General features: G+C 40.2%; 1 protein-coding gene across 4 annotated transcripts in view; it reads right to left on the bottom strand.

The window, feature by feature from the left end:
- The window catches only part of LOC129354618 (calmodulin-binding transcription activator 1-like), a 77,042-nt gene extending 50,653 nt beyond the window's left edge, over positions 1 to 26,389 (bottom strand). For all 4 annotated transcript variants that reach the window (XM_055024077.1, XM_055024066.1, XM_055024084.1 and 1 more), the window contains exons 1-3: positions 25,996 to 26,389; positions 20,666 to 20,761; positions 14,193 to 14,296 (exon numbers count right to left, since the gene is read on the bottom strand). In XM_055024077.1, coding sequence (XP_054880052.1) covers positions 14,193 to 14,296; positions 20,666 to 20,761; positions 25,996 to 26,020 — 225 coding nt within the window. In that variant the 5' untranslated portion in view covers positions 26,021 to 26,389. The remainder of the gene's footprint in view (positions 1 to 14,192; positions 14,297 to 20,665; positions 20,762 to 25,995) is intronic.
- Positions 26,390 to 26,967: the final 578 nt, after the last annotated feature.

Below are 26,967 nucleotides of genomic sequence, written 5' to 3'. Positions count from 1 at the left end.
AATGATGTTTGCTAAGGCTTCAAGCATGCCATCACATTTGATATTCATCACAGTGTGATTATTGCATGAAAATGGAGCCATGCTGGGGTAATTAGTTCAGTTGGAAAAGCTAATCTGCATCTGTGCTTGACTGTGACGAAGAAACGCATCCCTCGTTCCTTATAGCAGATAACGGTTTAATGGACTTAAATAAAAGCTCTTGTCTAAAATCATTTTCTTGAATAAAGTTACAAAATTACATTCACAAACATTGTTTTCAAACAAATGAACACCTTTATATTGCAGAGTGCCTTCCATAATTAGGGCCCTTTAATGTGAAAGTGTTAGAGGTTTCATAAATACAACCATTACTGTAGCATAGACTCACACTGAAATATTTGCAAAAATGTAACTTTTCATTTTAGTCAGTTTCTTCAGTAAGAAAAAAAATAATAAAACCTACGATGTGAAATACATATTTTAGATCGCATCTCCAGCGCTGTAAAAATTAGCACCCCTGCTGGTAAGGCTGTGTAAGTGCTGAAAGAAGAAGCACTTTTCTTTGTTTTTCTTTTTTTCTTTTCACACAGCTGAAGCGTAGTTTTATTTCCAGCCCATGATGCATTGCACACTAACAAAGACCCCAGCGACTTTGGAAAAGAAACCCACAGAATCACAGATCATCCCTCATGCATAGCTGTGGACATGAGCTGCTTTTCCACATATGTATCCTTCAACTTGTGCAAAACCCTCTTGAAGTGTTCAATGCTGAAAAGCTCAATGTGTGTCTCCACCCATTTACATTTGTGATAGTGGGGCAGAGAAAGTTTTTTCCTGCATCACTCCTAAACTTGTGTCTAATGGTTGTTGACACGTTGACACCAAGGCGCCGTTCTTTACTGTAGTTCTTTAACAGTGAGCTCCCTCACAGTCCTCTTCACTTTATGAAATGATTAAAATAAATATAAGTCCCTGCTGAGTCCCTGAATGTGTCACCCTGATTGAAGGTATTTGTAAATACAGATTAGTAACAATTTGTCCTTATGCTTCTGTGATGGTTCATCATATAAAATCTCAATGACATACATTTTGTGGTCGAAATATGGTAAATGCGAAAATGTTCAAGAGATGTGAACAGTAATCTGTTCATTTCATAATGTAAGAACTTTTTTCTTTTCCAGCTCTACCTAGCCTAAACGTTTTTCATAGCTGAAAAAAGATTGCAACAGCTTTATGATTAAAATACACAATTTGTGCAGACAGTGGTTAGAGATGAGTGCACACTTGTGGGTTTTTTACAGCTTTTTCTTTAGAATACAATTTTCAATATTTACTAGATTTATTCTTCCTGTTAAAAAAAACATAAAAACATTTTATTTGAGCTCTCAAATATCGTATGAGAACATGTTTTTTATTTAAGTTGTGTAAAGCTGCTTTGAGGTCAGATTGTTAGGTTTATTAATGTGAGATTTTGTGTATCTATTTCTATTGGTCTCATAAACTCTAACTCACCAAAGAGCCTTTAAAGGCTTTAGCTCCATTAGGTAAGCATCTTAAATGAAACATTCAGAGCATGATAAATGTTATACATATCTGTGCAAAAAAAAAAAACATACCACAAAAAAGCTAAATTCCTGTGGTGATGGTTTTGAATTATCACCTCTGGTCATGTGTTTGTTCATTCAGTAGTTTCATTTAAAGATGTAGTGTGAAATGACACAGAGCCCCATTTCTTTTAGCCACCCTTCAAAAAAAAGGAAAGACAAGAAAACATGACTCTCAAGTCAGTTGGTCATGTATTTATCTATAAAAGTAAGAAAACTTCTACAAGAAAACCACTAAATAACTGAATCAGAATATAATTGAACAATTAAAACAACAACTGAGCAGAAAGTAACTGTGTCACCTTGCATGTTCGATGGAGCTCACTGTTGAAAAACTCTTGGAGTCACAAAGTCTCCATTGCAACATGTTTGGGAGATTCTGTCCTACCACTCCAAAAGTAAACATGTGGAGTCGGCTTAACTCTAATTGAGACTTTAACTGGAGCCACAAGGTTTGATCAGATTGAGTTAAGCCTGAACTTTATCTTCCTTGGCCTTCAAGATGACTTTACTGACAAATCAAGTGACTTTAGAAGGCAGTTGATTGCACCGGTAATATTCCTGTCAGTCACCACGAGGTTAAGTTCTGGATTTTACTTAGGGGCATCAGAGTAAAGAGGGTTGAATAGAAATGCACAAAAATGCTTTTTAGATTTTCATTTGTAAACCCTTTTAAGAGTCCTGTATCGTTCTCTTTGCACATTTTATCATTGGTCTACCTCACGAAACACAATAATATGCCTTCACGCTTTTGGTTCCTCTGAAAAGGTTTAAATGATGGGAACACCTTCACCAGGCACAGCACATTCTCCATAGCCAGTGAGGAAGTGGTGCAAAATGTCTGCATAAAACTTTTAAATGGCTTATGTGAATGTCACACAGATATACCCAGTGCATACTTGTCATTTACAATTACATTAAATCATCTCTGAATAAAAGCGCACACTGAGACTGCCAGAGAGTGAGCAAATGAGTAAAAAAGTAGGAATCAGGGTTGTTTTTTTTTTGTGTGTTGCATTCATTTCCATTTTATGCATCGCATCCATTTGAATGCAGCATTATTTCTATCAAACCCAAAATTATGTTCGACTGGAACCAACCTTCAAAAACACGAGCATGAAATATGTAGCAGCCTCAGAAATCCTGAACTAGGCATATTACTTACAAGTCCCTCTGCTCCAGTTATTACTGAGTCAGAAAAAAAAAAAGAAAAAAAGAAAAACGCTTAAGAAAAACCTCATCAAAAACTAAGATTTTCAGCCTAAGTCGTGCTTGATTTGCAGTGTGATGTTTTGTTTAAAACTTGCATTTTTATGGGAATGTAAATGCATACAAAATTGCCTTGCGGCGCTTTAAGATACTGTATATTTAACTTCTGAAGAAATGGCAAAGCAAAAAGTTATCAAAGTGAGATAGAGCTGTTCTGGTATCAGGACAAAGCTCTACACACTGAGAACAAGTTCTCAAAATAGAAGAACAAGGATTTTCTCTCACACACACATTTTAATGCTTTATCTGTCCCAAATGAATTAAATCTAATTCGCACAAGTCGCAGATATTACAGAGGTTCTATGTGGGGACATTTAGGGAAACAAAAAGTATTGTTTCCACAGAACACACTGGCTCCTTATTACATCGGACTTTGCTGGCCGTTAGCTTCTTTTTCCGGTCGGGCTTCAAATCCAGCGGCAAATGAAAAGACAATCACACACATACACACAAGCATACAGAATGGAGCTCAGGCACTTACGCAACACCCCCGCACACTCTCAGTAACACATTTTCACTGTTTAATATATTTCTGTGTCTCCAGTTAACAATATTTTGTGTCAAATTATAGTGGGCAAGATAAATAGTGGGAGAAAATAGAGCAGGAGGAGGATGTGGCGTTTCCATTTGGGTAGGAGGAATATAGAGGAAAAGAAAAAGTGGAAGGAGGAAAGCGTCAACGTTAAGTCCTTCCTCAGACACCTGGCTTTCAGAGACTAGACCTGCAAAACCTGCTTAATCCCACCTGCTTGTGAAGCTGTACTGATGGTTGAAACTTGCTGAAATCTTGGCATAAGCTCAAGTTTTCGTGCAAAATCTTGCTTAAAATAAGAGCCAAGACGAGACTATATTAACTCTTGGTTAACATTATTTGAAATAATTTGGTTCCTTGTGGCTGAATGGTGAGGAAAAAGTGTCTGTTTGGAATTTGGGTTGAATATTTAAGCCACAGCAGACACTAAAAGATGCTGGGTGCTAACTGGGCTACGCTTCCCTCAAAGAGATGGAGAGAAAGACAAAGAGGAGAATAAAAGACGCAGAGAAAGAGCCTGGAGGACTAATTAGTGATTATAACGCAGCGTTCTCCAAACATGAAATATTTCTCACCCCAAAATGCAGAGGAAAGATTAAAAATAAAAGAATAGGAATCAAACACACAGAGCTGTGAAACGCCCCTCTAGTACCGTGTGTGCTCTCATGAACTGCTGCATGTATCTGCGTGCGAATGTGTGCGCCAGCGTCTTTGCCCCCTCATTAAACCATGCTTTACTCTGGTAAATGGCAACAGCACAGAGCTCAATGTCAGCTGAAGAGGTTACAGCCAAAGGCAGGCTCTGGGATACACACACACACACACACACACACACACACGCAAACACACACAGGAAACAGATAAACTCAACCTTTTACCATCACGTTATGTAGAAAATGCTTGAGAAGCACACCCGTGGCTTTTCTAAAGGAAAGTGTAGAGAGTTTCCAAAAAGTTTGTTGCTTTTTCACGTCTTGTGACAAGGCTAACCTAGTGCAGAGTGTGTGCCTCTCCTGGCCCTGCGCCTGTGTGTGCTGGACACTGAAAACTCACACACATCACGGTCATAAATCAAGGGCGCCCTACACCACAGTATAAATGAAACACAGAGGCCTGCAACTGGTTGTCTGCTAACTGCATCACTCTGGATTTCCTCATTGATTCCTAGTGTTTTTATTTTTATTTTTTTTCACGTGGTTTAGTAAGTGACGGCTTCCCTCATGCAAAACGTCTTCTCAAGACATTTTTCCACTCGTAAAGTCACTGTATTTTGTTGGGGTTTTATAATCGCCAATAAAATGCTGCTGCAGTGTGAAAGAAGCATGCTACATTGTTTTCAAATTGTTCAATAGAATGTGGAAAGTCAGTGAACATCACTGATCAACCTCCTTTACTCTGACACCAGTAATTAAATCCAATTACATCCCACTACCTTCAAAAATCCCCTGATGAGTAAGCAGAGCCTGTCTTTGTATAATTTAATATTGGTTTTAATCCAACTATTCTCAGAGATTTGGCTGAGAAAATTCAACAGAATCATGAAGGCTAAGGAACACAGCAGAGATCTAAATCCAGATGAGATTGTAAAATAATAACTCAAAGTCTGGAAACCTGACAAAGCACTGTTCAATTCATCATGCAAAACTGGAAAGTGTACGGCACAACTGTAAGCAAACCAAAACATGGCCGTCCACCTAAGCGAACAAGCGAGACAAGGAGAGCATCAACCTTAGAAGCAGCCAAGAAGCCCACTGCAGGAGCCGCAGAGATGCATGACAGGTGCTGGAGAATCTGTTGACAGGGCATCAAATACGGCCTGGAAATACCTGAGAAGAACAGCAACCTTTTTCCATCTCTCTCCCACGACTGCAATAAAGGAATGGCATCTTTTAGGATCTCCCACATCACCTGGGGAAAACATTTTTTTTGTCTTCTGTGGTGATTGGTCAAACATTTGACAGTGCCATGGTTACGAGGCTGAGACATACTACGGCTGGAGAGCCTTATGATGACTTCACATGAAAACTACACTGAGGTTTCTTAAGCATGAAATGTCTGGGACAACATTGTTGTTGTCACTTCAGGACAGTAAACAATTGTTTCTATCATTAAAGAGTGTCTACAGGTTGTTTTATTGCACTCTCCATAAATCTGTCCTATATAATAGAGAGAAGAAGAAAAACATGTTAGTTCTTGGGCAAGAAAGCCCTCTTGTCAGATGAGACCAAACTTCATTTTTTTGGCCTCTTTGTAAACTTACATGCAATAGAGAAATAAACACTAGTCATCACCCTCATCAGGCCTCGCAAACTGGGAAACAAGGTGGCGGCAGGATTGTACTGTGGGGAAGCTTTTGTTCAGGAAGAAAAGTGATGCTGATCAGAGCTGATTAAAGATGACTTGGTGCAAAAATCTTAAGACTGGGTAAGGATGGAATGGTTTAGATTAAGACAAATAAAACGGCACTATTTCAATTAATAAAAAAAAAAACATAATGCACTTATACTCTCCATCCAATCTTCTTGTTCTGGAGAGTGAGTGAGAAGTTCATGTTCCAGATATACAAAGCAGATTAAAATATGCCAAAGATGCATTGTGGTTCTAAAACCTTTGACATAAGCAGGTTGAATAGAAATGCACACCACACTTTTCAGGTTATTGGTAAAAAATAAATGAATAAAAGTCTCATTTACTTTCACTCCACGGCATGGCAGTATTTTGTGTTGACTTATCACTTGAAATCTCCATCAAAGGACTTGAGGTCCTGGGTTCGATTCCTGGCCCATAGTCTTTCTGCACAAAGTTTGCATGTGTGTGGTTCTCTCTGGGTACTCTGGCTTCCTCACACAGTCCAAAAACATGACTGTCAGGTTAATTGGTCTCTCTAAATTCACCCTCAGTATGAGAGTGTGTGTGCATGGTTGTTTGTCCTGTCTGTCTCTGTGCTGCCTGTCCAGGGCGAACCCCTGGACAGGCCCGAAACGTTAGCTGGAGACAGGCACCAGCAGCCCTCCTGACCCCACTAGGGACAATAGATGGAAATCTCCATCAAATGCATGTGAGTTTGTGATTTTAATGGGACAAGTTGTGGGAAAGTTGAAGTGTTATAAATATTCCTGCAAAGGATTGTATCTCCAGACAGAAAATGGGACTACTTTGTATTCATATTCAGCTTAATCCATCTGTTTAATAGCTCACAACCAGCAGTATTGACGCCGATAATAAATTAAGAGTTTTGTTTAGTGTTGGAATTGCAGCTCCCACAAGACGCGGCAGCACACAGAGGTGATTGTGAGCGCGTTCGTGACATTTTTACTTGTGATGCGGAGCTTTTGTCCTTCGCTGGTTGTTTGTCTCCACTGTCACGCATGATTGGCATCTCAAGCAGGTGCACCGGTTTGTCAGGTCTCCCTATATCGCCTCCAGCTAACTTGCAAAAATCATGAGTGGGGTTTGTGTCAAATATGCATCATCGATCATACTATTAGCCCGAGAATGCGTGCATATCGCACATAATCCGTTGCCATGGCAACACCGGCCCCTCCATGCACAATGCACAGACAGGAGCTGCACTGGTCCAAAATGTATATGATGATTTTTGATCCGCTTCTCGTTCAGTCATGTTGGTGTCATCCGTGCAAGCAGAGCCAGACACGAGCGTGTGTGAACTATCAACTAAGCCTGCCGTACGGCAGCCAACGTGGGGAGAACAATCGCTCTGAGGGAGCGGCGCATTTTTCACAGCGTATCATTACATGTCTCATTATTGCCAAAATAACAGCAGCTCCTTCATTTGTTTCTCCGTCGTAGATCTGAGCAACATGTGGCGCGGAGACAGGCGTCTGTCTCCTGCGTGTGTGATGTACTGAAAAGTCTGCGCGGCGACCCGTTTGAGAGTTGCATCATTTACATCATAGTGGGAGACACTCTGGAGTCGAAGCCTTTAAAGTGCACATTAGCCCACATGACGATATGCACATTTGCGCAGTTTCTGTTTTCGTGTTTCTTAATTTATTCTTTCAAAAAGAAAAGTCCCATTCATCTGTGTCTGGCTTCTGGAAACCAGGATGTCAAGTAACACCACGAGGATAATCAGACATCTGGTGTGACAAGAGAAGCGGGAAAGAAAGTTTATATTTGTACAACATTTAAAGATGTTTGATTTGCTTTTTATCGAAAGACTTGCACAAAAAGAGCGACAAGAAATTCCAGATGCCTTCAAAGTAGCGCCTCCATCATCAGAGTATCCACCTGAGTGCGGTTTGTTATCTAAAACTTGTCCGATGTCTATTACCATGGACAGATACACATACACCCCCAATCTATTATTGAACAAAAGGCTCACGCCTCCGCTCAGCCCTTCAGGGAGGAATCCATCCCTCCATCCCAGAATAATTTCACACATCAGTAGATACACAAAAGGCAGAGAGAGAGAGAGCAAAGGAATGAGAGGAAGGAGCAAAGGAAAGGGATGGAAGAGGGGAGAAGATGTGGATGGAGGAGAAAAAAAAGAAGAAAAGAAATCTATGGGGTCACAGCTCAGCGCTCATAAGAGACCAAGGTGTCAGGGGGAGCCAAGCGTAGCAAAACAGATATCAAAGAACCATATGTAATTGTACACACTTGCATGAAAACAGCAGTGCACACACAAACATATTCACAGTTTTTTAATTTAGAAAAAGGACAAAAATAACAACAAAGACATGCATACAGAGTTTGCCGTAATCATTAGCTTTCTCATCTAAAAACAAATTGTTCTTAATATATTACATCCTTTTCTTCATACACACACACCCACACACACACACACAATGCTGTGAAAAAAATATTTTCCCTCCTACTGATTTTTTTTTTTTTATGTCACACTTTAATGTTTAAGGTAGTAAAATATTTTTTTTATATGACAGAGATAACCTGAGTAAATATAAATACAGTTTTTTCAAATGATTTTATTGAATTAGGGGAAAAGGTTTTCCAAGCAACCCAGCCCTAAGTGATGAAAGTAATTGCCCCCCAATAACCAGTGGAACCACTCTTGGCGGCAACAATTACTATCAATCATTTGCATCACATGACTATGAGCAGTCATTTATATGACTGTAAGGCAATTTTGATCCACTCTGCGTTGCAGAATTGATATAATTTAGCCACAACAGAGGGTGTGAAACGATCAGCTTAAGGCGACATCGTCTTCGTCAGAATTAAGTCCAGACTTTTACTATGTCACTCCCAAACCCTTCTTTTGTAAGGAGTTATTCAGGAATGGCCCTGCTGGTGTCTTTTGGGTTATTATCCTGCTGCATAAATCCATTATGTTAGCTCTTGTAGTAAGAACTAACATAGCTCTTACTATGTTAGAGCTGTGCAGGAGGTTTGCTCTCAACATTTGTTGCTACTGCAGCTCAACACCATCACACTAACACCACCGTGCTTGGTGATAAGAGGAATCTGTAATACTTAAGCCTACATCATGATTTCTATTGAAGAGATTTTCTGATTCTATAGATAAGGCAGATATAAGACCTGGGTGTAACTAATGAACTAGACCCAAAGGATTTTCTCATTCATGATTTCTTCTTATATTAGTGTTACTTTAAAAAGAGCAAAATCACAAAAATGAATTAGGGGCTGATGTCCTGCACAATAAGCACTTGAAAACTACAACAAACTTTATTTTAGAAGGTTTTTATATTTCTGCTTAGTTCTAAGTGTCAGAGAAAATCAGTCAACAAATGTTAAATAGTTTAAATCATTCACAGTTATGTCCTTTTAATTAAAACAGTCGATCCGGTTGTACAGTTTTGTTTTAAATCGTTTGTTAATGCCATTAAACTCTGGTATTTTGTATGAGAACTCACACGGCCTGCACCTGATCTACACGCAAAGCAAGAATATTTCCACTTCTGCAGGGCACTTTAGGAAAACAAAAGTCTGTTCTAAACAAGATTTATAATTCCAATAATTCTTTCGAAGACCCAGAGGAGCAAACATGCTGGACACACAAACACCTGGAGGTTTCCGTGGACTGAGTAATTACTTGGTATTCTCAAAGCGCCATTTGTCGCAGTCGCATTAACACACATGAGCATCATCTGGAGTCTGCATCAGAACTGTGTCTTATTCAATCAGATACACACACATATAAAGACCCACAAACACTAACGCACACGCATGCACACACACTGAGCGAATGTCACAGCTTAAATAAATTGAAAGCTTCAAATGTGACAGCAGTCTTGGCAGCTGACAGCTGATTGGTGTGGACGTCTCACATCGTATGTCTATCATTGCAATTTATTGAGGGAATAAAATAAAAATACAGATTTCTGTAATAAAGATGTGTGATTTTTTTTTCTTTCCAGCCCTGTTTAATAAAGTATTTTTATAGCAGGTAAATAACATCTCTGATACTATAAACAAACACACAAAACAAGGGTAACATTTAGTTAAAAATGCTATGATCAATAGTTCTACATCCCAGAAAGAGAAAGACTGAACTACATAGGCAAAAAAAAAAAAAAAAAAAGCACACAGACTGAAATGCATACATGCACAACACTCACAGCATGGACACATAAAACTCCTGCTGAAAAAGTACCAAAAAAAAAGAGAGGGAGAAAAAGAGACACAATTGAGTGTTTAAGTATGCAGGAAACTTTATCCCTGGTTGGAAGAAGAGCTTTGAAGGAATTCGCTCAGGGATCCCCAACCTCCCCCTGAACTGAGTGTGTATCTCCTCATCAGAGAGAGAGAGAGAGAGACAGAGGGGTGGGTGGTGATTGTGAGCTTGTGGTGGGGGAGGAATGGTAGAGAGATGAAGAGAGTTAACTTGGTGAGGAACTGGAGAACACTGGGTTAAAGGAAAGCTCAAACCAGGACCGTTGTTTATTTCCTTAAGCAGTTATTGCAACTGGACTTAGATATGCTGCCAAGTGAAGGTCTCGAACCAAATGTGGTCCTGATGCTCTCTATCATACACTATCTATTCATGTGAACACTCTGTTAAAAAGACTCCATGCTTAACTCCCAGTATGACCTTCATTAAGATGGATAGCATGAAAAATGTAATGACTTTCCTGCTAGAAAAACCACAGGCCAAATAAGCTTTGCATTGCATAATAATGCCAGACCTGGTAATCAATAACGCAAGCGCACATCCGTAATGGAGTGCAAAGACGGCACATGAAGAAAATGTCTGAGCGGAGGCCGACCACATCACAGCGTACGGAGCAAACCACCGGTGGAGAGCTGCGCCATGCATAAACAAGGAGCTGTTGACAATAAATGCTCGCATCCATTTCCACCCATCAAACCTTTTTCCCAAGCTAGCAGCTTAAGTCTGCAGAGATGTGCTAGCCTTCAACACCTTGGTAGCTTAGCTCTGTCAGATGTGGGCAATATGAAGGAGTTGTCCCAAGCCAATTTGTCCTTACTGGATTTTCAACAACTCAACTAGAGGGAGAACTTCAGTCACCTAATATTATACTGACCTTGCCTCAGGACAACTTGAAAATAATGAGAGGTAAACATAAAATCAAGCTCTAAATTTTGGTTAACATTGACTTACCCTTAAATATGCCCTTAAGTTACATAGGCATTCCCTAATTCATATGCATATTTCTGAGTAAGAAGCACACCTTTTTCCTTTTTATGGGGACAGCCTGTTACATTGCAGTAGAAATGTCCTTCCAAATACAAAAAGGTGCACAAAGTCTTGCAACTAATGAATTGCAGCTAAATAATCTCATTTATGTCTGATTTGTAACAAAATATTTCCACTTCCACTTCAGTCTGGCATTTCATCCCCTTTTAAGAGTGTATTTCATCAAATTTTAACGCCAGAAAAACTTCAAAGATGAAAGATAAATAAATCACAATCAGCTTTTCCATTGTTGTTGATTAAAGTAAATAAGTACTTTCAACATTAACTTTCTCTCTGACGTAAATAAACTTCTGAACCATGCCACAAATAAAGGCACCGCTGTGTATAGAAGACAAATTGTCATGAAGCACACAGCATGTCTTGTTGATAGGATCAGAAAACAGAAAAAAAAATACATCTTTCTGACTGGAATGTGTTGAACAGAAGTGTGGCTGCTTACTGGCAGCACAGAAAAGGAAGGAGTGAGCGCTCCTACTTTCCTTGAGAATCTATGTGAAGGTCAAGAAGTGAAGAGGGCAGATCTGTTCTTAACAACCATAAACACTCTGTGAAACATTATGAAGAGATTATAAAAGTACTAAAGTCTTGGCTTCAAGGGGAGGAAACAACCCAAAGCTGCAGGAATAGGACATAATACAGTTAATGCGACAGCTGCAATAAATGATTCTTGTGGGGGCTCAGCAGCCAGACCAGTGGGATGACCTGAGATGTTGGTTATGAGCATAAGGTTTCCCAGGTAGGAAAATGCATTGTTTTACTTTAGTTATTTGCTTTTTCTTTAACCTATTGTCAGTACAAAAAATTTTCTGGAGTCTACAGATAAAACTATTAAACATCATCTCTCTCCAAATGTTCATCTTTCACCCATGATAATTAGCAGCAGCAATCACAAGTCATTTTTGTGTCTGACCAAGTGGAATTACAGGTTATATATCAGTGTTTTTGACTTCCATCGCCTCTGCATTGATGGGCCAAATGGCATGTCAAAAAAGTAAATGTAGATGGGATTTTAAAATTTGCACAGTTCTGACTGCTACCCAAATGTGTAGCTAAGTCCTTTATTTAAAAAAAAGAGACAACCTGTTATGGAGGAGAAAGGGGAGAATTTCAGCTACTTCCATTCAATGCTGGTGTCGTATCCAGGGGGTGTTTGTGTTGTTTTGGTTTTTCTGTGTTTACATTTTAACTTTCTTGTTTATCTGTGATCAGCCTTAGTTTCTGTTTGTTCTTTAGATCAGTCTTTTCTTTGTTGTCTATGTTAGATCTATTCTTCATTCCTTGTGTTTAGTTATTCTTTGTTAAGGTTAGATTTATGGTTTGCCAGCTCCTGTGCTAGTGCTCGTCCTCCTCCTCTCCTCTTCCTCTGCCATTACTCTTTCTCCCTCAGCATGCCTGCCTGGTTCCCTCTCTCACCTGCACCCTGTTGCCAATCAGCCACCTGATCTTTGTCAGTAATCAGGCTCCTTTGTTTTTAGCTCCTTTGTTTTACTCGCTCACTGCTGGATTCTTCCCTTATCTGAATGCACCTGGTCCCAGTTCTGTTCCCTGCACTCGCTCCCCATGTACTCCTTGTTTGTAAGTTCTTGTTTTATTATTTTTTTCATTAAAACTTTCACCAACGACTCACTGCCTCTACCTGCGACCATGACAGGAGTTATGTTTTACATTAGCACAGTAGACTATCCTCCTGATGACAGAGTTACTGCAACATTTCTCCTGACTTTTTCCTGCTCCCTGGACAAGTTGTCGTATACAGTTTATAATCTCAAATTCAAACAGCGCATTTTGGTGCCGTTGCTTATCTTAGCAAGCCGCAGACTGTGTTGTGCACAGATGCCCAAGATTAGCATTCCTCAAGAAAAGCAACATAGCTACCTACATTTCTACTACCGGAGATACAGTAATCTAGCTACATATCACCCTGAAATGAGTTTTAGGAACAGAGTGCATCTAAAGTAAGAACAGACCAGGATGTTTTATGATTCATGTATCAAAAACAAAAAAGTGAGCAGTCCCCACTCAAATGCTGCTTTTAAAGAATACAGTCTGAAAAGACGAGGAGTAGCTGGATCATGATATTCACTAACCGTGATGCTGTCTGGGTAATGACATTTTCTTTTGCAATTCTTGCCCTTTTAACAGAAAATACAGTTTTCATTTTCAAATAAGCCAAATTAGGACCTAGGGAAGTGAACTATAAGCTGTCAAAAAGGTTAAATGAAAACACTGAAATGTGGTCAGTTTATTATGTAATTATTGAGACAATGTATGAGATCACTGCATCCATTTATTGGTAATGATGCTTCCCCAAACAACAAACAGGTGAGAGGAGACTCTGAAAACTCAGATCTACCATCGCTTTCATTTCACTGATTTAAATAGTAACCGAACAATCTGTCAAGCTGAACAGAGGGAAAGCGTTTTTAAAAATCTCACTTTTATTTTTTTACAACCAAAACAGTGCACATGTGAATCAATAGGAGGTGCAAACCCAGCATAATATGTTAATTTAGCAAAATACTAGTTGTTGGAATAATTATGTTTTGTTATCATTCTTACATTTGTAGTTTTAATAGATTTAGTATTCACATCCCTGAGAAAAGGAACTTGTTAGACCTTGAAGCTGCAGCCATTTCTTATCTTGGGATACTCCTTAAACTGCCTCCCTCCACATTCCTGTCCTGCTATGCTTTGTAATAAAGGACCAGTTCTGATGCAGAAAGTCAGAGCGCATGGCAGACACCTTGAGGAAGTGGTCTGCTGTGCCTTCTCCTTTTGCAAAAGACTTGCTTGAAAACTCAAATGTTGTCTGTGGTTCTCTTTTTATGTAGGTTGAGAAAATACCTATCACTAGAATGAGCAGAGTCTGACTGAATCTAAAGTTCAGAAGCTTTTAACCTTCAGCTGCTCGGATTAAAATTTTCAAACTTTATAAAACAGGAATCTTTCTCTCCACTTTATTTCATCTCCCACTGTTCCAGTTTTAGGATCTCACACTGAAGAGCCACCACTGCGTTTGTTTACCTCCTCTTGGCTTCTTAATGCGCCATCATTTAGAGATGAGTCACCCACAAATAAAAAAAGAACCAGCTCGTGTCATTGCCATGTCATGGATATTTTCCCATTGAGCGTGTCTCTTTCTCACCTCGTTGGTGTTCCAGCGATGCCGCTCCTTGGGCAGAGAGGAACATTTGGGTAGACACTCAAGCAGCTTCTTGGGAAGGTAGATCTTTAACTGGCCTGGCTCATCTGGGGTCAAAGGGATTGGAGTGGGGGAGAAGAAGAATTGGGTGAATTAAAGTTGGGGATGTGCAAGAGAAATAAATATCAATCTGTGAGCTGACTGACTAAACTCACTATAAAAGTTTCATGTGTATTATTAATAACATCTTAATGTGACATTAAGAAGGAGCTTTACTGTTCCAAAAAAAAAAAAAATTAAGACTCATAAAGCAACAGCTTTAATAATATTTTTTTACCCTTTCTAATTTATTAGAGAATGTTTGGCATTACAGCAATTGAAGATGTCAGGCTAAGAGTTTGAATTCCCCTGAAAGCGTGTTATTACTAATTGTCTGTGTCGATTCTGAGTCATCCAGGTCATGGTAATCCAACTTCTTGAGCCGGAGGCGACTTTTCTGCTCTTGAAATCATGCTTCCTCAATAGACCAATGAGCTAAAGAGAAAAAAAAACACCTGCCTGAAAAGATCAAACATGACAAAGAACCAAAAGAGAAGCCCAGCTGCTTTCTATTAATCAATTATGGTTATTTCTAATGTGTAAGTATTACTAACACTATTTTAATCATTATTATGACATCTCTCTGCAGGCCGTGAGTCAGCGCACAAAAACAGTTCATTCTAATCCAAAGCGAAGTGTGCAGAGGGAAAAGCAGTGCTTTTACTTTTGGACATCAGGTGGAGGTGTGCCATGAATCTACTCTCAAACAGATTTTGGATTAAGGCAGGCCCATTAGCATACATTATCTGTGCATTAGGGGTTGGTAAATATAACACCTAGCCAATCACATGGGCATTTCTTATCCACTTTAAAAGCGGTTCTCTCCCCACAGTGTTGCACAGACAGTTTGGTAATGGAGTGGAGAATCCCAAAATAGCTGCTCCTGCGAGGAAACTATTTCTGTGCAAGAGTTGGATAGTCAGGCTTAGGGCAGGTGATGTGTAATTCTGAGTTCAAATTATGTCTCTGGACACGCTCCCAGTATTTGGGGGCAGTGAAGCACAATCTAGAATAATAGGGATTGGGAACAAAAACACAACTTGGTAAACTCAGTTAACCTTCACTTGTCTGGCTTAATTCAGCCCTGTATGATTCAAAGTATGATGCATAAATTGCTTGACCAATGACTAGAAACAACCAGACTCCAGCTGAACTGGTCTGATCTGTAGTCGGATAATCCTACTTTCAAGGGTCTTTTTTTTCCCCTGGCCAGCAGGACAGTCTACTGAAGCATGTGTAATTTCTAACATATTTGGATATATGAGTATTTTACATAGCAAATTTAACCAAATCTGTTAAATGTAATAGAAATGCTATTTCTGATGAGGAATAAACTGGGACACACACACAATTATTTCCTGAAAAAATGTCTAAAATGACATAGCGGTGCATCACATCTGGTAAACTTGATGAGAACATCATAACTCAATAAGGGACACCTGGTGATGCGTTATACTTTCCAAAGAGAGAGCCCAGAATAAAAATGTAAATGTGAAATTATATTAATTTGCGACTTGAACCCTGAGGAACTCGACAACAGAGGTAAGAGGTAACCTGGGGGAAATATCTCCAGTATCAAGAAGAGATATCTAACTTCAAGAAGCAATGTATTTTTAATTGCATATTATAATCTGAAATCATAACCAAACTACAAAATAAATGACTGTGTACTTTTCTTTGTCTCAACAAGTCAAGTATCGACAGAGTAAATGACTGATATGGTGATGTCTTTTAAATTAACCTTCCAGCAGCTGCAAGAATAACACGTACTTCTATTGCGCCAAATTAAGTAAATAGGGATTGTGTAAGTGGATGCATCTGCACAAACACCGACCCCCTGCTGTACGTGTATCACCTTGTTTGTGTTCCCAAAAGGTTTGCTGCTCAAAGGGAGCGGGACCTCAAAGGTTTCTGATAAGCGTTTGAGTAGAGGGCATCCATTTATGAGTCTCCTAGGATGATAGGGCTTACAATCTATCTGGAGGGAGATGACAGAGCAAAATCTGGTGAAGGTGTGGAGGGTCAGAAGAGACAATGAGACACAGGGAGACAGTTTGGTTACAACAAGAGAAACTAGAAAATACAAGATGATCCTCAAATTGGGAAAACGACGACGAAAATGAAGTAAACAAATCAAAACCGGAGTTGTGTGTCGACGCGTGTCTGTATGTCTCATGGTTTGTGGAGGTATCTTAGCGTGTGTGTGTTTGTGTCGGTAAGAAAGAGTGTTCAGGCACGTATGCTCCCACTAATCAATTATGCATTTATTAATAGAAGGCCTGAGAAGACAGAATTTCAAACAGCTGAACTGTGCAGCAGCTTAGTTAAACAGCTGAATGGTGCAGCTTAGTTAAAGCCTAATTTCTTTTTTAGCAGCACTCCAGTCTCTCTGCTATGAATGCCAATCAGCGTTTAGACCCCACCTCTCCTGGCTATTACCCCGTCCCCTCCCTTTACTCTGCTGTTCTGAAGAATTCTCATCACAGCCCTGCCTTTGAAATGTACCAGAACCACCACATCAAACAAGCCCGCTGCACATGCGGAGGCAAACGCACGCACACAGAAGTGCATGCTCATACATACAAACGGACATACACATGCAGAAAAAGACTGTCGATCAAAGGAAGCACGTCACTGAATTTGTCCCAGAGTGGCGTTTTTGTTTTCTCTCTCTCACTCGCTCTCTTTTCCTCCCCCAACTAGTGACCTTGCTTCTGTAATCCCTTTCAAAGCGCACTTTCATGAATGCTATCATCGTCCTAACCTGTCCTTAAAATTAGTTCTCCCCCGCTGATCAGGACCAGCCTACACACGCGACGTTTGCAGATTTCTTGAATGCTGATGAGGACTTTTGCACCCAGAAGAGTTGCGTCTTGTGTTTCTAACAACCCTGAATCAGAGAATGGGTCCCAGTTTGAAACAAAACTAGCACAAGAGCAATCTTCCGTTCTGTTATGTGAGATGACTCTCTATGGAACTGGTTGTGACAAAAAAACCAAAAAAAAAACCTCTTGTTCCCTGGCTCTTCACTGAAACTGAACCAGTCGGGGACGCAAGAAAATAAAGCCGATCTGAATATTAAAGTGTGTTGTTTTTCATATTTCCATTTGTTTGCTGTAGGGGACAAATTTCTGCCTATATGCAGATGACTTTCTGAATTGCAAATCAGGTGGAAGGAGTCCAAAAAAGTGCGACAAATGACAGAATTCTGGAGTAAAAAGTAAAATTGCTGAACCAAATTAAACATTACACTGGTAACCTATCAAAAACCACAATTTAGACCGTAATCGCACAGAAGAGGCGCCCGCATCTGATGAATATTTTACCTCATAAAACTGTCATCTCCATATTTAACACAGAAACAAGCCAATGCCCTTGTGAGATGGCTGTCAGTTAATTATAAAACTCTACTCAGCAAAGAGAGAGGAAAAAAATTGCTCCAAATGCAACTCTTAACTCTCCCCCCACCGATATTAGGAGGCGTCGGGGGAAATTTTCACATTCAATCCCCCCCCCCCTTTTTTTTTTCACGATGAAATTAATGTGACAGAAAGAAAGGCTCATTGCACAGCAGCTTGATAGAGGGATGGAAAGGGAGGCAGAAGATACTAGAGAGATGGGGCAGAGGGAAGATTGAGACTGGGGTGGGGGGATGAGAAATGGAGAGAGAGCAAGCAGAGGAGGGAAGGGATAGAAAGATGGGCGTGCATGCTAATTTTATCATTCTGCTGATAAACTTTTCCTCCAGTAATCCTCCGGCTGGGACGTGAGAACAGATAGGAGACAGGCATAGGCTCAGGAAGCCTCAGCTCGTGCCTTTCGGTCATCCCAAAGAGAACCATCTATTCTTTTTTGCTTTATTCTACATTAAATAGCGATTTTTGTCTCACACTTGTTTCTTCCTCCCATCTTAACAAGGTCTAGTAAAGCCATCCGATTCTTTTGAAGGGAACATGACAGCATGGGATGGTGCAATGGTTAGTTTCCTCTCTCTGTGTGTGTCTGCGCCTGTGTGTCTCCACATCTGCTCCACGGCTGTTTGGTTCCCAGAACAAAATCTGAGCCGGACCTTGTCTAAATCATCAAGGACAGTATTCAGTTTATGTTCCCTTTAAATAACCAACTTTTAAAAGTTGAAGCATAAACTAAACTTAAAATAGTGGATTTGCAGATTGGTAAGCCCTAACTGGTGACTATAGCAAACACAGAAATCCAGATTTTAGCTTCCAGACTGCGGTGATAACAACAGTCTTTGACCCATGTCTCAGTCATCGACGCGGCCGTCATCGGTTCAAGTCCCGACCCATTGACCTTTACCAGATGTTTTCTTCTCACAACTTTCTTTTGTGTCAATCTACTGTGAAATAAAGGCTACAGAGCCAAAAAAAATCCTTTAAAAAAAAATTAATTATTAAAAAAAACACTCTTTGGCTTGGAAGTTGTTCTTGACTGAAAGTAAGTTATTTTTAGCACCAATTAAGCGTCCAAAAATAAACAAAGATAATATCCCTTGATTAAAAAAGACACTTTAAGGAGATTTGTCAACTGTTGGTCAGGCTGCTGAAACAGTAAATAAAACATTCAATGGGAGATGGTCCATTCATAGCATAAATAGTTTTCAGCATTTCATTCCAGCATTGAAGGAACAAAAAATCACAGTTTTCTGTCAATATTTCTTTCTTTTTATACCTTACTTGAAGATGTTTTGTAGAACTGGACAATAGGAAAACTGACCAGGACTTCAATAGATACCAGGATGGATGAATGTTGCTCTTTTATTCTTTTCCTTAACTCTGGTTGGAAATGTTGGCAACCAGAATTAAGGCAAAGGTCTGCATACATTAACAATTACCACTGTGAGTGATGTTAGTATGCCTAAAAGCACTAACTGCAAATCTCTCATAAAATATGCCAGACTATCTTTGTTAAAATTGTTATCTTTTACACCCATGGCAAGAAGAGAAGAAAATTACTTTGAATGGTTTTAAACTTGGTAATAGACAGTTCAGAGCTTTACAAAAGCTAGAAATGAAAAATCATCCACAAATCTAAAATTTAGCCCAGGTTATTGTAACTTCTACACTTTAAGTGACTACTCTATACAGATTATAAACATAAGCTGTACACTGACAAATTGTTCGCATTGATACCTTGCAGCAAGAAGGTCCTGGGTTCAAATCCTAGTCGAGGTCTTTTTGCATAGAGTTTGCATGTTTACCACAAACTTGCACATGATTTCCACACAGTCCAAAAACAAAACTATTAGGTCAATTATCCCTAGGTGTGAGGGTGTGTGTGTGTGTGTGTGTGCATGGTTGTCTTTCTAGTGTGTCTGTGTTGATTTGTGATGAACTGGTGACCTGTCCAATGACCACTGGAGATAAACACCATAACAGATGAAATAGTTTTTCTTCCCGTAAGCCAGTTATAAGGAAGCATGCAGAAACAAGTGGGGAGGGGCTATGCTCCTTCCAGACAAACAATATTCTGCATCTAATCAAAAGTTCTTTACATGTTGAGACTATAACTTTTTTAAACCTCAGTAAGCCTTCAGACTCCACATGCTCGTCTTTAGCATCACAACCATGACCAAATCTGGTTTTCTAACATGCTACCACTGCACTACATGCTCAACCCACATGTGACGTCAATCCCAGGTCCAAGGCCTGCCGGCCAGCTTTGTGTTCCTTCATGCCACGCTCCTGGGTTTGCTCCTCCTTCCATCTCTTTATTTGCCTCCAATTTGTCTCCCCTAACAGACTTACATCTGCCCTGTGTCCTCTGAAATCGATAACCAATCAAAGCAATTATTGCCCTTATAGTCCCACTAACACAACAAGGCAACCGCACGCCACGTGGCCACTGCACCCCCTGCACACACATGCACGGCCCTGGAGTACACACTCCATCTCACTTCTGGTTTAACAAGGACCATTGAGGATTATAGATACATAATGCCAAGTGTACAGATTAAATATGACAATAAACTACTGATAGCCACAGTCGGCCCTGTCTGCTGTATCGATGAGTGTGTGCGCACATGCACTAATACTATAACAGCATGCATGAACAAACACGATTTGTGACAGAGCTGAATTAGAATGAAGTCTCAGCAGAGAGACACAGAGATAGTGCGTGTGTCTGTGGGTGTTGGTGTGTGATCTGTTACAGGGCAGATGAGAAGGAGTCCTCGGTTTCCCTCCCTACCCTTCGTACCCCAACCCTCCCCCCCTCTTCGCATCATTCTGCCAGAAGGCTTTTATACTTGCTCCCACAGTCACCCTGTGCTGCAGACAAACGCCTGTGTGGCACTTAAACACCCTCGCGCGCAGACGTGCGTGCAGAAGCTGTGTGAAGAGCATTTGTGTGTCTCTTACTGTTGGCGTCTGATTCGTCACTCTTAGGAGGGGTGTGTCCTGTGTAACCAACAGCAATCCTGACCATTCGCTCTGGGTGTCTTATCTTCTTCAGTCCTACAGAAAGAAAATGAAAAGGAAAAAGAGAAAAAAAGCAGAATACATTTTAAAAACAATCAGGATTTCAGTTTCTTAGCCGGTCGCTCGCATCACTTGGTTCTAACGCCTCTAAACTTCATGAGCCGTGTGCATGGGAGGATCTACTAACTTGGATCTATTGTGTCCCCGGATCGATTGGCCACAGTAGATGCACTGCCTCCATGACTAACTTGTACCCAGGTTTAGTTTCTCCTCTCTCCCATCATTTCTCTGTTTCCCTGACCACTGTTGCTATGATACAAAGTAGTCCAACCAGTGCAGAGGGAGATGGTCTTCCCGGCTATATGGTGGATGCCGTTTTCATGCCCACTCCGGTGTTTGGCGCCACACACTCAAACACACACACACACACGCATACACACATCTGCCAGGGAATGGAAACTGAATGGCTGTCTCCTGGCTCCATGGCGAAGACTCATTTGGCTTTTAGTCAGCGTGACTGAGGCTTGTAAATCATTGCATCTATTCCCCACATCACAGGCCAAAAATGCCTCATACTGCAAATGTTTGAGTCTGCCTGTGTATGTATATGGGTAGCGTCTAGGCACCAGAGTTTTCGCTAAACTGCCCATGGGCCTTCTGTCTCATCTACAGTTTCTAGCCTTTGCACGCAACGGGACTCTCAACTCACGGCCTTCCCTTTGCCTCTGGCAGCACGCTGCATGCTCGCTGGCATGCATGCACGTATGTGCATCTTCTTTGAAGTCTAGAACTCCACAAATAAAACATTAGAAATATACCGTACTCTTTGTTCATGTTATCTTTAAAAAAAAAAATACAAAAAATGCCTGCAGAAAATTCCTCTTCGTGTTGCTTCCTAGTGGGGAGAGCGTCGAAACCTCTCTCTATCTCAAGCAGAAGTTCCATGAGTTAAAAAAGGGTGAAGTAACAAATTAGGTTGGAGTGATATGTGAAAAGTTTCAGATGAGCCAGCCCACCTTTGATGTCCATTTTGATGCCATGTTTAATGTCTTCATTTAGTTTCCACGAACCTTCAGTTAACTAATGTATAATATTTTGAAACACGACACAAAAAGGCTGTGTCTGTGTGACGTAACAGCACTTTGCTTCCAGACTGCAGGGTTTTTTTTAGTTTTGTGTTTTTTGTGGTTATTAGACTTTCTAATATTAACTCTAGAAAGAGTTACTGACAGGAGTTTATTTTCTGTGGAACGAGCTCTCCTATAGTCATGCATAATTCATAATTATTGTTGCCATTAAGTTTGAGTTTTCTGGCCTCTTTTCTTCCCACACATGGGACACTTTGTCCGGTGCATTTGTGCATTTTTGTGTCTTTCTTAAATAAATCTAATGAAAGAAATTCTGCTGTGACTCATCTGCTCTTTTTATTAATGTAGTTGTCAGGATGAGCACAGCACTTCTCTGTTTAGCTGTGTTTCTTTTCTAGAGAAAGCCACTAACAAAGCTACTGCTGTAATTAACTGTATGTAATTTTTTTGTTCCAATAGAAAGCACTCCTTTCTCAGTACTGCTGTGTTTTTTACCCTGTCTCCTATCTGTCCTGATTCCACTGGAGGTTTATTGATATTAACTTGTGTTATTACTTTCCACTGTCGCCCCATACTTATTTAGGAGGAGAGATTGCTGCAACGTCAGTGATCAGACGAAACTTGCTTGGTTTTCTGAAATTGATAACTTTAAACTTTGCATATATTTTATCATCAGCTGAATTTGTTTGTGTTGTATTCCACTCAAACTGGATTGTGCTTGAATTCAAATAACTAATAATATGAAGAATCTAAAGAATTAATAAAGTTCTGAAGAAAAGAAGAGATTCAACATGGTAGTGATTTGTACTTAACTAAGTAGGCGATAAAAACATACTTCAATATAGCTATATAAGCTGGATCTGAAATGAATTACAATAACAACCCAACAGTTTACTAAAGACATTTAAAAAATACAAAATAAAGGTTTATTGATGACATATGTGTCGGCCAGAGGCATAAATAGATGCATATTTGGTTGCATTGGGTCGTAGGCTAACCTGCAGATGCCAAGTAAAGTAGAAATAAGAGAAGAACTGTTGAAACACATTCAAGATATAAACATTCAAAATTATGGATGTAATAGTTGTGTTATCCAAGTTCTAATTAAATGTTGCTGATTAAATAATTGCTACTTTTAGTTTTCAAGCGAGGGACACATTTCATGCAGTAATTACTCCTGCCTGTAGCTGAAGCTGCTTCTCCAGATGCTGTGGCCTTGCAACATTAGGAAGTCAGAGAAATAACTTGTCACAGTTGTGACAGTCTCTTTATTTTAGCAGTTGCACAGAGAGACGTTGAAATATCAGTAAAATAATGTTGTATTACTGCAACTGTGTGTGGAATATCTCAAATGGGTTCTGAGCGACTCACTCTGAAAGATAACCACCTAGTCCAATTCAGTCCAGTTTCTAAAATCCAATTTATTTATCAAGCACATTGAAAAACCATGAGTTTTCCCAAAGTGTTGCATAAAACAAGACAAATCAAGGAATAAAAGCCAAGACATAAAACAAAAGGCCAAAACAAAGACACACATGACTAAGAAATCCCAAAGTGAAAAAAAATAAGAAAGAATATTATTATTTACATTATTATTAATTATGTAAATAATGTGAAGTACTCAATCACTAATTCGTATCCCCATTGCAGCCCTTCCTGCTGTCATTTTCTACCTCTAGTCAGACCTCATTGTTATTTTCAGGAATTGAGATGATAATTGGACATAAAAACATCCAAATCTCACAAATATTTGAATTTATCTGTATATTGTTTTAAAAAAAACTTTTAATTACACTCTATTTTCATAGTTTTTTTTTGGCTTGGTTCACTGCCTGAGCCAGTTAATTCTCAAGAAATAAGACAAATTTTAACGACAGATCAACGAACCAACATAACTCCTCAGTAGCCTCTTGCTTGTAGCTATTATTCATTAGTCCTATAAAAATATTTTCTTACACTGTATTATAAGAAGATAATAGAGAATTATTTTAGCATACTGGTTGTCAATGTTTTTTCCTGGTAGGTAAGAATTCTTGCATGAAAACTGCATAAGTATATTATACAAATATATCGTCAAGGGAAATGCATGTGGTCACACGCTTACTACAAGGACTTCGTTTTAGGCTTTTTGTTTACTATAAAGCAATCAGTCTTAAATGAGGAATGTCAAAACAAACATGAACCACATAAGTGAGTTGAACTGCTTAGTGGGAAGTCTTTGCTCGCGTACTGAGATTCGTCAGTAATTGATGACTTTAACAATATTAATCAATTTATTTCAAAAAATTTTAATCCACCTGAAATTCATGATTTGATTCATTTTCATTTTCTCAAAATTCTTGAAGAGCATTTTTCTCCAAATTGTAGTGTGCATGAATGATTCCCTGGCTGCAGTCTGCAGCAGTTTTGCATGTGCATCTACGTGCAAATCGGCCCAGTTCGACTCCAGTCACTGGCTGGTTGTGTCTTCTCTGATCATTCAAAACAAACATGGTGGACAGAGTGACTAATTGTTCCCTAATGAATTGAAATATTAAAGTTTTTCATATTCCGAAGCAGTCTAAAGTTTGGTACTATACTTATTGTCTAACTTAGTAAGTCAATGATGAACGGGAGTTTTGGACACTGTGAGTTTTGTTGTAAACCACAGAAGCACAAGCACCATTCATGAAAAGCTGAAGACCAACCCAGAGGCTGCTGATGAATGCACTGATGTCAGACAATTGCTCATCAGCTAAATTTTCTAATTAACATTTGTCTGTGCCTGCACATGTTAATGTGTAGAATGTTGCAGAGGCCCAAATTGATTCTTCTTCATCCAGTTTAATCGTGTTTATATGCATAGATAATGTAAATATTGAAGTTAATTAAATTTGACGCTTGATAAATGCAGACATGTTGAAGTAAACCATATTATTACATTTTATTGAAAAGGTCTTAGATAAGACCTATTTTTATTAATTGCCTATGGTTCTGCATTATATTTGAGGTTCTGCATACTTGGGCTTTTGTTTATTTGTGAATGAAAAGAAAATAATCACGGCTTTCTTTTATTTGTTAGTTTTGTCGCACTGAAGCTGGCACTTTACACACATGATTCTAGATTTAACCCTCTTATTTCCATCACAATATGTGGTCTATTTTTTTGTCGACCGTCATAAAAGTCCAGATAAATTCACATTAACTTTATATAACTCTTGTGTTAAGCGTACCACACTATGCTTACAATATATTTTGCAGTACGCAACAGTGACGAAAAAGATAGAAAACTGTTTTTGTTTTTTGGAGGAAAAACACAAACTTTAAATGTGCGTTAGAGGCAGCCGAGGTCTTAACTGGAAGCTGGGCCCCCTAATTACATTCTGCTCGGGGCCCCGAACAACCTTGGTCCGGCTCTGCGTGACATGACCTAAAACTGACACACATGCACGCACACACACCCCTTTGACAACCTAAAAAGCAGCCAGATTCTCACCTTCAGTGCCTTAGCAACCATGTAAGCACACACACACACACACACACACACACACACACAAATAAATAAATTAATAAAAAAAAACAGTGGACGCAAACATAAACACACACGAACGCACCGGTGTTAGATTGAGGGTGAAGGAGCACATCGCTGGTCTGGGGAATCTGCCATTCAATGCTCTGTTTTATGCTTTAAAAGACAAACAGCCCTGGATAAACACGCACACACACACCACACACACACACACCCCACACACACACCACACACACACACCGAGCGAGAGGGGGAGCATCTGAATTCCTTCAGCGAACACTCTCTCTCATCCTTTCCTCATTCCGATCCCTTCTTCGATAAACTCAGAAAGCTACTCAAATGTGACGCTATCGATTATATTCAAATAGAATAGAGCAGAATAAAACACAATGAAAGGAGGACTCCCCTATCCCGGCGCGGACCGACGGGACAACTCTCCCTCTGTTTTGGACCCGCTGTCGGTTCACCGTCATCCTCACAGTCGCTGCTTCAGCACCAGCCGCCGTGTTTTCGGGACAGGGGGGCCCGGAGGAGGAGGAGAGAGGGGAAAGCCCCCCGCCGTTATCTCTGCCCCGCTCCGTGCCATTTACCTCCGTCCTCTCCTCGAAAGCTCCCTCCTCGGAATTATCCAGAGCCCGACTCAGGAATGAAAAAAGCCCGTTATTTCTTCTTACCTTCCGGCTTGTTTTCGGCAGCCATTTCCCCTCCGCCGCGCGCCTCATCCCTCCTCCTCCTCCTCCTCTTCCTCCTCCTCCTCCTCGCCTCGACCTAGTGATGGGAGGGGTGGCGGTGCTGGTGGTGGAGGGGGGAGGACCACGCGCGCGTGCACGGCGAGGTCGGCTCAAGGAGGGGGGCGGGTCTGGGAAGGAGCGGGGGGGGAGCGGGGGGAGGCGAGCCTGCCGCGTTCGGTGATGCTATTCGCCCGAACGGCGAGGAATGGCGGCGGGGGTCCGCTGATGGTGAGCCGCGGTCTTCTCCATCCTCTCCGCTTCTTCCCCGCTGTCCACGCCCCCTGTCTCTCTCTCTCTCTCTCTCTCTCTCTCTCTCTCTCTCTCTGTCTCTGTCTCTCTCTCTCTCTCTCTGTCTCACGTCACTGAACGACGTCTGTATTCGAGGACACCTTGACAGCCTCCCACAGCATCATCATCACCACGCTCAGCACCGTCCTCTCTCTCTCTCTCTCTCTCTCTCTCTGTCTCTCCCTCACACATGCACTGTATAAAATGGCTAAAACTATCCGGTGAATGTTATTACAACAGGAAGTATAAAGGCAAAGCTGAAATTTCATTTTAAAAGCTGGGAATTTCAAATTGACCTTTGAACTTCGCTCAGATTTGGAGGCGCATTGTTTTTGATACTTGGAAAAAAATGAAGTTTTTTAGTTTTTTTTTTTATGATTGTACGTAAGTGTTTATGCACCTGTTAAAATACCAGGGATAAATTATTCCTATATTTCCAGACTTTCCTTTGCACACACTTTAGTAGTGACCCCTTCTTGAAACAAAGGTTTCGATGATATGGTTTCAACATCCCGGGAATATTTTGAAGTGTATTTACGAAATGTTCTCTTAAGAGGTCGCACGCTGTTGTTGGATGAGACCAACTTTGCTCATTCATGCTTCATGCAGTTCCTGCTTTGTGCACTG

This window comes from Poeciliopsis prolifica, unplaced genomic scaffold (assembly GCF_027474105.1).
Source record: "Poeciliopsis prolifica strain line A6 unplaced genomic scaffold, Auburn_PproV2 SCAFFOLD003, whole genome shotgun sequence".
NCBI lineage: Eukaryota > Metazoa > Chordata > Actinopteri > Cyprinodontiformes > Poeciliidae > Poeciliopsis > Poeciliopsis prolifica.
The sequence above is the reverse complement of the archived record's forward strand: the minus strand, read 5'-3'. Positions and strand labels throughout refer to the sequence as shown.